Source organism: Notothenia rossii (genome assembly GCF_949606895.1).
Source record: "Notothenia rossii genome assembly, chromosome: 4".
NCBI lineage: Eukaryota > Metazoa > Chordata > Actinopteri > Perciformes > Nototheniidae > Notothenia > Notothenia rossii.
In genome coordinates, this window is record NC_136902.1 from 25,656,802 (window position 1) to 25,668,834 (window position 12,033).

Below are 12,033 nucleotides of genomic sequence, written 5' to 3' on the forward strand. Positions count from 1 at the left end.
CATCACGCACAGATCCTAACTGTCCTTGAAGGTATAACACAGGCAAGATGGTCGCATACTGGAGACAGGCAGGCCTCAGGTAAAAAAATATATATATTATACATTTGCAGATTTCGCTTTGTGCTGAGTGTTAACCAATTTATTCTATTTAAGGTTTTGGCTTGATAACATGGTACTTTAAAAAGTCCCTGTAGCTATTCTGTCTATTATATAACTGAGCAGGCAACATAGCTAACATACGATAGTAGCTTTAGCTAGCTTTAAATCCCATGTGTTTAATTTAGGACGCTTACGTTAGCCGATAACCCTCCGAAATATGACTCTGCATCGTATAATGCATAGGATATATTACTTGTTTTTTAAGAAGCAGTTGTGTTTTTTGGAGGTCAGCAGTGTCCTTTAGCATGCGGCTAACAAGTGTGTCCTCTCTGCAGCTACATCCGCTTCTCGTCTATCTGCGCCACCGCGCTGCGGGCTGCGATGAAGCCGGAGCTCAAAGCCGAGGCGCTGAAGGCCGCGGAGTCCAGCGTCCAAGTATACAAAGCTAAAGTAGCAGCATGTAAGTGCATTAAACAATAAGTAAACAACACCAGAGATGACAGCAAATACATGCACCATGGCCTCTAAATGTTGGAAGGAGAGGCAGCTGCCTCTGACATTGAATGTTGACCCAGGTTACTTGTGTGGAGGAAGTATGTATAGCATTTAGTTTATAGTAATCCACCATTCCAATGTACGAGAATTAGAAGCTACTACATCCTATGCAGTGCAGTAGTGACGATGTCCTTTCTTATTTGCTTAATAGCCCCTTTCAGAGAGGTGTATACGGATTAATACAATCTGATACAATGGAGATATGTGAAATGGGAGTGGGACTCCCTTAAAAGCTATATGAAACGTAGGGGTCCGAGACACTAAGCAAATAGTATATAAAACGCGTATAGATCTGAAAAAGTCTCACGAACTACATAACGCATAAAGCTTATTAAGGACTTATAAACTTACTGGACTGAATTGAAGTAAACATCAGTAAATAGGCAAGAAACAATCAATGTAGGGATATGGAAATAGGTTTGATTTAAATGAATTTCAGAATAGATATTATGCTAGTTTATTTGTCCCCAGCCGTTTAGAGTATTGAACATTTTTATTAAAAACTACTGGCTTGCGCTCTCGGAAAACCAACAGGACATTTTCATACTGTAAAACACAATTCATACATGTGGACCTTTGCATAAGTCTGTGTTGATATTGAAATAATATTGCTGCACATAATTTTACTGTACCCAATGTAGGTGAACATAATTTATGTATATGCTATGAGTATTTCAACCTAAAACATATTTTCTGGATGCATTGTTTTGGAAACAGGCATATGTTTATTTATGCAAAATCACAACCTCAAATGAACTATTAATTGGACTGTTTGAATAAAACCTATAACACAACAGTCTTATCTCATGCTTAAGTCTTTACCAAGACAAGGTCATTGTTTCAGTGTACTTAACATTTTCGAATTATTTAAAAATCAATAGTGCATAAACCTTTATAATAACATCTTAAGTGATACCCAACCTACCTTACATTTAATGATGTTACACCCATGGAAGTGTCCGCCAGACATTATTGCTCTCAACCCGTCTTTGCACCCCTACTTTGCAAGTAGATCAACTCCAAACCTTCAGTCACTGATATGAATGATGCCTTTGTTCTGTCTGGGATGTAAAATAATTTTCATGAGAACATATTTTCAGTAATGTTTCTGTCCTTTCTCTGTTTCCCTCCAGGATTTGAGAATCCGATGTTGATAGTTTCCCCATGAGTTGTGAGGTCCTTTATTGTCCTGTCCTGCACACCGCAGAGAAGAAAGATGGATGACATCAAGATGACGTGGATGAAATTCCTCTCCTTTCTCTTTCATTTGTAATTTAAATTTTATTAAAGATGAATATCGGAAATACATTTTGTTTCCTTGTATTCTTGCATTTCTAGAACTGCACAAAGAGACACTGGAACATTTCTCTATAATAATTTTTATTTTGGTATAAATAAATCAGTGCAGTAGTTTACATGGTAGTATACAGAAACATGGTATTTACAGAGGTATGTGTGTGTGTTAACCATGAGTTTATCAATGGTATGTTGATGATCCTGCCAGAATCTGAGTTGGGGAATACTGTTCTAGTAAAAACCTGAATCCAAAATGCATGCATTGCAATGTGGGCTGGAAGTAAAAAAACAAATGCAAAAACACTGGCACGCTTTCATTATTTTACTGTAACCAAATGTAATTGGTGTTATAGTTTAGTGACTTTAAAAGTATTCTGAAACATTTCATTGTTTTTCTGTATGATAGAAAATACTTGTTTAGCTTTTTGCTAGGAATTCTAGTGTTGGTTAACTAACAGATCATTGTTTCAATTATTTAAATTAGTGAAACTGATCACATGTAAAAGGTATGAAAACCATGTGATTTTTTTTTATAGAAGCGCTTTAAAAGATGCTCTGCTTTCTTTTTACCCAAAGGTCATGATGGGACTCACAATCTCGCTCAGATATTCATCAGAGTGATTACAACTGGATCATTTATGACAGGTTCCACCTGCTGTTCACTTTAATACAAATAAAGGACATTACTGCACCAAAGGTTATTTGCTCTAATACATCCATTTTGAGTGATGGGTGTGCAGTCGTGACACCCTCCGCAGCCCAACCCTAGCTGTCTTTCTTTTCTCTGGTCATCTTGATCATGGTCTCCGGCGATCGGTATAGGAAGATGAGTTTCTCAAACAGCGTCTCCTCCAGCTCCATCTCTCCCGTCTCCCGGACAACGAAGATGTCTGTGCAGAGCTTCAGGACCCGGTCCACACACGGCAGCTCCTCAAACATGATGGACCTGGAGATCCCGTTGAAGAACTCCCTGACAAACTTTCCGACGACCAGCACCACCGACATGTACAGACCCACAATGCTGTGAGGGAGGGGGGGCAGAGACAGAGGACATGTTCAATACGTTTATGTGAGAGATGCCACTGTGAAACCACAACAGCCAATCTAACCAACAAAAGTTTTATTATAAAAAGAATAATACACTTTATTTTTACAGCATCTCTTTTGTAGTGGTGTAGTTCAAACTCTTATAAGAAAGCAAAGAAAAGAGAATACATAAAAACAGGTAGCAGCTGAAGATCTAAGGGTCTGTGAAGCATTATAAATAGACAAAGAATTAAGGATGTAGGCTAGTAACGAACCTTTAGAAGCTTAAAGTAAAATTTACTTTAAAATCAATAATAACATAATGGGAGGCAGTGCAGGTAAACTGTGCTGACATACTCCCTATTTCTTGTTCCCGTTAAAAGCCTGGCAGCTTTAATTTAAGGCAATTTATCAATATATGTTATGGGAACAAAACAAAGGGTGCATAACAGTAGTCTAATCTACTTGTAATGAATGTATGGAGGCATCTTGTTGGGATAGGAGCGGCCGTACCTTTTGCTTTATTTGAAATGATTCAAAGGCTTTATTTGTCACATGCAACAGCTACAGCGTAGTTGTTGGCAAATAATATCTAAAGAACCAGACTTCCCCAACAAAACAACACACAATTATACTTGAGACATAATAAAAAAGAAAGAAAACAAATAAAGCAACCAAAGGAAATGCAGGAATAATTCAAATATATACACATACAATGGATTAAGTACATAAGTTATGAGTAACGTTTTACTGTCAAAATGCAGGTGATGCTTTAGCCTCCTGATCAAAGTGTATTGAATGGGTCTGACCTGCACCTTAGCACACACACACACACACAAACACACACACACACACACACACACACACACACACACACACACACACACACACACACACACACACACACACACAGATGACCCCCCCCCCTTTGCTGTTTTATTTTATTATTATTATTTGTATGTATTTATCTTTTCATGTCTATTTTACAATTTTTATTTTTATTGATCTCTTTTTGTACTTTATTACTATATATTGTTTCTTCTAATGTTGCCTATGTAGATTGTAGATACAGCTAAATGAAAAGGGAAAAACTATTGACCAAAATGTGAACATGTATGTATAATGAAATCTGAAATAAAAACTAAGTTTAAAAAAAAAAAAAGCAGGTGACGTACCCGTGTCCGGCCAGAAAGCCCAGACTGGAGGGGCTTACTTTATCGCTGATCACCACGATCTCTATGCTGTGGCACTTGTGGTGGGAGTATGCGACGACGGGGGAGCATTCCTCCACCACCCACCACTGGTCGGCCCCTTTCTCTGAGCCTGAGTCCACCTGCTCCAGCTTCACTGACATGGGTCTGAAGAAGGACAGCGCCTGCACCTCCGGGCGCTCCGAGTACCCTGAAGGGAAAACACGAGATAGATGAATTAAACTGTATGTTTTCAACAAGCTTTGATCAAATGAGCTCGCCTTTATCTAAGATGGATGCCTTTGGATATTATAAGTTTAATGCAGTAATCATTGATAAAGGATAAATATAAAATAGGCTCTCACAATGAGGTGGTTAAAATCAGAGCCATCCACCACTATATGGATAAAATAACACGTTAAATATATATATATTTTATGGAAAGGTAATTTTACCTCCAAGTAAAGTAAAACAAAAATAGTCCATAGGATCAGACTCAAGCTGACTTGATTTATATAATTGTATCTAACAGCACACACTTTATTTGTATTTTTGTAATTTCCAAGGTGGAAGCGTCCCATGTTCATTTGTAAATAATTAAAGCTAATGTATAAATAGAAAATAATGTAGGAAGAGCCAGGCTCTAAAATGGTTCTCAAATGTATCGCTTATATTTTTGTTTTAATTGTGCACAATGCTATATGCTTTTAGTGATACCGATACAAAATAAAATATTACATGTAAAAGGAATAGTTTCCCCCAAAACACCTCCAGGATGGTCTGTGCACAATAAGCTGCAACTTACCCACTTTCATGCTTTTTGCCATTTTGGACTCGGCTCCTCTGTTACCTCTGATGAACTTCGGCAGCAGAGAATGAATGAGCCTACGGGACAGAAAAACACATTTAAAAATGTTTAGGACACATTCTGCGCCCCTCCATTTCAACTACTCTATTCAGAGTAAATCTTAGTTAGAACGATTAAAAGCATGATTGTTTGATTTAATTTCTCACATTATCATTTATAGTATGTAAAGTGTGTGTGTGCTACTCACACAGGTTTGCTGCTGCTGTTGCCTTGGAGCATGTGGATGATCCCTTCTCTCAAAGCTTGATCCTCAAACTTCACAGTGTTTTCTCCCACTGTCTGTACAACCATTGAGATGGACGTGTTCCTGAAGGAAGGAGAGCAGCGTTAAGGGCCAAAGTTTACACGCTGCAATGTGCATCGGTTCGAATTCCAGATGCTTGAGTACTCAAAGTACTTCCTTGTCTGATATGTAAAACAATAAAAGGTTCACAAACTGACCAAAATCCAGAAAACACAGGAAGTAATAAATATAATTGAGCTTTATATTTTAGAAAAATATATTTAGTAAATATCCATACTTAGGAATTCATTTCAAACCAGTTAAAGGTGGGGTAGGTAAGTTTCAGAAACCGGCTCGAGATACACTTTTTGTTATATTCCATGGAATGCTCTTAACATCCCGATAGCAATGAATATCTTAAGTGCTTTGACAAAAAATCCATAAAAACAATTTCATCTGTGGAACCCGTAATACTGTAAAAACTACAACCAATCCGTTTAGCCGGATTAGATTGCCGCCCTGTCTGTCAGCCTTCCATAGCGTGCACGCACAAATGTATCTCGTGCCCTCATTGGGCGTGGATTGCAGCAGTACTTCAATGACTCGCCAGCAACAGGCGGCCACTTTCACCATGGCAGAGTTAGGTTCAACATCGTCTACTGGTCGCAAAAGAAAAAATGTAACGGAGCAAATTAAGAACAATAAGAAAGTGGAAACTAGGAGAAGTCAAACCAGAGTCAATATCGGAGTTGCTTTGGCTGTGTAGTATTGCTAACCTATATGTGTTTAGCTTTGCCTGATATGTAACGTTACTGCAGCCTGCTCTCGCGGAGGAGGTGCTCTGTAAGGAAGTCTGAAGGAAGGGGCGGATTCTTTTTGGCTGTGTACTTTCAAATTTTAGTGCACTCGAGCCGGTTTCTGAAACTTACCTACCCCACCTTTAATGTACACATTTTATACAATGATTTGTATAACCATTAAAACCTACAACGAGATATACAAGCCCACTGGATCTGCACACGCACGCGTGCACGAACACACACACACACACACACACACACACACACACACACACACACACACACACACACACACACACACACACACACACACACACACACACACACACACACACACACACACACACACACACACACACACACACACACACACACACACACTGACCTGAGCAGTGACCAGCGTAAGGTCATGTATACGTGAGTGGAGTTGCTGAGCTCCTGTATCATGGCGGCTCGACTGGCCGGGCTGATGCTCCACAGCAGACTGGCATCGCTCTTGATCTTAGCCACGATGATGTCGTCTGCACCGTAGTTCATTATGAACTGCATCGCCGACTGGAAAGAGTGATATTATTTTAACAACAGTTTTATAATAATTATTTTTAATAAAAATTAGAAACTCAACCTAAACTTGATTACTTGTAGTTGTTTAGAAACTTTAGATGACAGAATGCATGTAAAGAAAATGTATGTTATTAATCTGATTGTGCTATTAGCAAAATTCCGTATTCATTGCAGCAAATTTCTGAAATAAAAACCCTGACGTTACTGTCTTCATATCCTACATAAAATCTTGCCTGGATACATTAAAATAATGCACGGACTATTCTGTTGTAAATGAATGTGAAAAATGCCTTGTTGTTGAATGCTACTTAACCCTTTATCCACCAGGGGGAGCCAAACTGTTACTTGTGTATGTCTCTGCATACAGCAGTGCATTCTCCTGACCTTCAAATATTAATTACTTATTTTGAAAACACGTCTGCCTCCTGTGGCAACACAATCTGTTTCATTAAAAAATTATTAAAAACCCATATTTAAAGAAAAGATACCATAAGAGTGTAGAATTTTAACATTTATTTTTCTGGTGTTTTAAAGTAAGTTAAATCTTACTGGATGGGTTGCGTAGACTTTGGTGAGTCGGTTGAATCCAGCTTCTGTGTACGGAACCAAGTTCTGCTCCTGGGCGGTCATGGTGAACAGAGGCTGTGGAAACACAATCAGACACACAGAGTAAAACATACACTCACACTGGAGATGGATAAGTACTGTCCCCTGACCCGCAAAGATAGAGGACAAGTAAAAAACGTGATTGCTGGTATGAACCATATCTTGACAAATTATGGATTGTCAATGCAGTTTTGTGCAGAAATTCATGGCTCACAGAGGAAGATGTACCTTAATATGTTTGGTGATCCTCTGACTTTCTTTCTAGTGCCACCATGAGAGTGTAATTGGACAGAGACCATGTTAATCTTGCTGAACATCTGCATTTTTACTTGTTAGCATTAAGCTCAAAACAGTAAAAACCTGTACACCACATTCATTGCTGTAGACTCAAGTGTTTGACTTTCACTCACAAGACACCACACTTGCATTATTTTTGCTGTGTTCCTTAAAGCTAAAAGCAACTTTGCTGTTTAGAAAGAATCCCTGGCTGAACATAAGCAGCCAGCTAGATTCAATGTTTTAGAATATAAGTACAAGAACTCTAAAAGTTGAGAAGTTAGCACACAGTTCGGTGTCCTCGTCTCCATGCTGACCTCGTATCCTGCGATGCTGAGCTGGATGGAGACCTCCACCGGGGGGTTGTTCACTCCGGCTGCCGACTGGACCAGCGACATGAAGAGGAGCGGGAACCAGATGATGCTGATGAGAGCGAAGATGATGAATCCTCCCATCCCGTATTTCACCACCTTCTTCTTCTTCTGACCCGGAGTGTGGGGGTATTTCTGGAAGAATTCAGTCATAAAACATATTAGTTACTTCCTGTCATCTTAGACATTTGTATACAGCATTTTTACATAAAGGATAAAAGATAACACTAAAATGATCTTTTAAATTAGAATATGGATGGTAGTTTCTGTCCGAAAACAAGAGTAGAGGAGTTAAATAAGGCAACAAGCCCTGCAGAAATTCATATTGTAAAAACATATTGTAATTTTAAAGCTTTAAATGTGAGAGGTTATGTAGTAACAGTGCACTATCAATTACTTTCTCGGACTCCCTCCAGCACTTGAGGATGAAAATGTTTGCATAGATGTCTTCAACACAGATCCAGCTGGAGAGGGACAGAGTGGTGTCGGTCCAGACCCAGTCCATCACAGCCCTCAGCTCTGTCAGGAAGGGAACCAAACGGAACCTGGAGCAGGACCCGAGTAAAGGATTTTTTAAGGAAAATTAAGGATTTTATTCAGTTTATTTGGTCAAATTCACCATAAAAACTATCCTTAACATGAAATGCCTAACAGAGAACAATTGAAATACACTCTGAAGACTCTATCAAGAGTCTTTAGAGTTTTAAAATTGTGTGTCATTCAATACAATTACAATAACAGCATGCGTAACAGAGTTATTTGTATAAGGCCTGTAACCATTTTCTTACCCCTGGAAGAGGAAGAGATTCAGGTAGTTGTAGTTTTTGGTGAGGAAGTTGCCCAGGATCTGGTTTGGGTAGCCACATTTGATCTGGTAGGCAGACAGGCCGAAGTAGATACACTTCACAAAGTACCAGAGCTGAGCAATAGAGTTCCTGTTGAACCTCCTGTGGGGCGAAAAAGACATGATGAGATACTGAAAGAAAAACACAGTGAATGTGCACATGTTTCATGAATAAAACACTGTCTGTTTAATTTGGTCACAATTGTGTTTTATCTTATAATCAAAGCAATTAAAACACAATTTGAAAGAAAATGATTTCATTTATTTTTAGTTGTGTATCCCAGCTAGCAGGGAACGTTCTCACAACTTTGGCTAACGTTACCTACAGGTTCTAACAATGTTTTAAAGAAAACGTTTTAATCTGATGTTCCAAGAACCTTTAGAGGATGTTTATCATTTTTAAATAATGTTCCTATAAGGTTTAAGGTTAACTAAGACATAACGTTTTAACTGCAACATTCAGAGGATGTTTTGAGGATGTTATTGAGGCCTGAGATGATAGAAAGTTTTTTATAAAACATTCCTTTAATGTGATATGTTAACAAAGGTGGAACGTTTTGCCTGCAACATTCTAAGGATGTGTTTTGGACGTTGTTGTGGTAACATATTATAGATGTTCTTTTATAAAACGTTCCCTCAATGTTACATGATAACAAAAGAAGAACATTTTCAAAGCAACATTCAGAAAATGTTTTCAGGAGGTTATTGAGGCCTGAGATGACAGAACGTTTTTTTTTTTATAGCATTTCAGGAGGTTATTCTTTTTTTATAAAAACATTCCTGTGATGCGAAATATTAAAACGGTCATCGCCAACATCAGATTTATTTGTAAAGCGCTTTAAAAAACAAACCAGGTTTGTGCCAAAGTGCTTTACAACAAACAGAATTGAGCAGAAGTTGTCATAAAACACAAGTTGTTGAATTTGTTTAAAAAAGGATGTTTTAAAAAATCTGATGTCACCACATTGTCCTTTTGAAAAAAACAAACAAGCACGTAATTCATGATAAGCTGTAAGCAGACATTGCATGTTTGCGGTGGTATGTGTGAGTTCCCAGCTAGACATGAATGTTTTCAGCGGGAAGTTTTATTTAGTTTATTTTTATCATGACAAAAGCCACTTTTAGTCGCCAGAAGTATCGCCGATTAACGTTGGTAGTACTCTCCTCCGGCAGCCGAGTTGGTGCAATAACGATTTGCATGCCAATATTCACTCACATGCACTTATAATCACACTAAGGTATGTAGGCCCACAGTTTTCATAATATCATGTGTAAAATATCAGAAAATAATCACACTTTTTTCTGACTATAAAGGTTGGGTCTTGTATGTAGGTTCTAACTGTTAAATAAGCTATCTGGCCGTGTGTGGTTTGTGAGGGCTGTGTATAAACAGTGTCCGCTGTTTATGCATAGTGGATACAAATCGTTATTGCACCCTTTAGATTTGAGACCAACGGACATATAGAAAAACGGACCGACAGTCACTGCCCGTCCCTGAAGCCCCTGTTAGTGTTTGTTTCTACTGTGTGTCTCTCTCCCTACTTAGAATGTTTTTAGAGAACGTTATCCTACCTTTCAGAAGAACATTCTGGGAACCAAACTAAAACTTCCCGCTGAAAACATTCCTTGAACAGTGAATGGTAACATTCTCAGAATGTTTTTAGAACCAAAAGTTTCTAGCTGGGATGACGCCTACACACTTAGAAATAAGGACTCAGTCTCAATGTAAATATTATTATAATCATTCTTAAAATGAATAATCTAAAAGTCTAACAAATGAATGAACTGAATGAGCAGAATGACCTCTCAGTGACGCCCGGGAGGATGAAAAACATCCAGAAGTGTATGCCGAACACCAACACCACCTGGAAAACACACTTTCCCAGCAGGGACTTCTTCAGGTAGAGGGCCCGGTCCACTATCATGGTGCCGAACTGCATGAGCAGCATGACCAGGAAGGCCTCTGGCACCTGGTCCTCCGACAGAGACTCTGAGATGTCGGCCGCTGAAGAATATTTCTACAGAGACCAAGATCAGTGTGTTAGTGTCATGCTAACAGGCACTTTAAGTGTGTGTACTGAGGCAGACTCTTACTCCAAAAGCCGAGTATCCATATATCGTGACGATGAAGTTGACTACATCGATGAGGAACATGAGAGCGTAGACGTCACACACAGGGCTGTAGTCTGGGTGGATGATGTCATAGAAGAACTGTCTTATGGGTAAGTAAATGTGAAGGGCGCTGTGGATGAAACATATGCAATGTTAAAACACACTTTTCTAATCTGTAAAATGGATATGCTAGCTGTTAATGGAAATAGTGACATATCTAAAATGTCGCGAGGTGGTTACACTTCTATGATGGCAGCTTTGGCCTGCAGCATCCTCTCTTTGATCTGCTGTCGGATCCTCTGCTTCCTGGTCAGAGGAATCTTGTTTCGCTGTCCTCTCTTCTTCATGCTCCGCGGCTTCTTGGGCTTCCCCTCTCCAGTGAAAAAGAAAAGAGAAAGAAAGAAATGTAAGTCATGGAAGCTAAAGTAAACAAATGTTTTTAGAAATCTCTGTTTTAATCCCTGCAACCAGATGAGTAAAACCTGCCTTCCAAATCACAACAGAATACTTAATTTGGTTTATACTAAATACTAAATATAAGATACTTGCATGAGTTTACTTATATAACAAGTTTAAACTGCTAATGGAGTATTATTTTGAACATTGTAGTATTGTTAGTGGGAGGCTGTGGCTCAGTGGGTAGTGTGCTGGACTTGGAATCAGGGGGTAGCAGTCAGCATGTCGTTGTGTCCCTGGGCAAGACACTTCACCCCAAATTGCTCCTGTGGGGATTGTCCACAGTACTGAATGTATGTAAGTCGCTTTGGATAAAAGCGTCTAATAAATGACATGTAATGTAATGTTAGTTTTATATGCACAGGGTTCTTTTAAATAAAGCGATACACATATGCATTATTAAGTACCTTAGGTAAATGAATGAATATATAAATATTACAGCATGGCTACTGCGTGCCAAAAATATAGAGAGTCCTAAATCAAAAAATATAGAAAACTAAATGCACTATATGGAAACAATACGGTCACTATAAAATAGAAACTCACTACACAGCACTATCGGATATATAACTCCCTGTAGGAAGATTACAGTACCGTATTGAATTAATATAAATGCCTAGTAGACAAGGAGAGTAGGTCACTAAATGTAAGCTGCTATTCAGTATCACAGACTCATTTGAATTTCCTTTTAGGCAATAATGATGCGACAGCAGATACAATTACACAGTATCTGCTGTTGTTTATATA

The 12,033-nt window shown here is 38.6% G+C and overlaps 1 protein-coding gene across 1 annotated transcript in view; it reads right to left on the minus strand.

The window, feature by feature from the left end:
- Window positions 1-1,789: 1,789 nt before the first annotated feature.
- LOC307034753 (piezo-type mechanosensitive ion channel component 2) overlaps window positions 1,790-12,033 on the minus strand; it is a 60,292-nt gene continuing 50,048 nt past the window's right edge. Inside the window, exons 43-54 of the mRNA XM_079673634.1 lie at window positions 11,071-11,203; window positions 10,813-10,960; window positions 10,522-10,736; window positions 8,663-8,821; window positions 8,272-8,419; window positions 7,821-8,009; window positions 7,171-7,263; window positions 6,443-6,612; window positions 5,222-5,341; window positions 4,972-5,051; window positions 4,152-4,377; window positions 1,790-2,971 (exon numbers count right to left, since the gene is read on the minus strand). Of these exons, the coding sequence (XP_079529760.1) occupies window positions 2,716-2,971; window positions 4,152-4,377; window positions 4,972-5,051; window positions 5,222-5,341; window positions 6,443-6,612; window positions 7,171-7,263; window positions 7,821-8,009; window positions 8,272-8,419; window positions 8,663-8,821; window positions 10,522-10,736; window positions 10,813-10,960; window positions 11,071-11,203 (1,937 nt within the window). The 3' untranslated portion in view covers window positions 1,790-2,715. The remainder of the gene's footprint in view (window positions 2,972-4,151; window positions 4,378-4,971; window positions 5,052-5,221; window positions 5,342-6,442; window positions 6,613-7,170; window positions 7,264-7,820; window positions 8,010-8,271; window positions 8,420-8,662; window positions 8,822-10,521; window positions 10,737-10,812; window positions 10,961-11,070; window positions 11,204-12,033) is intronic.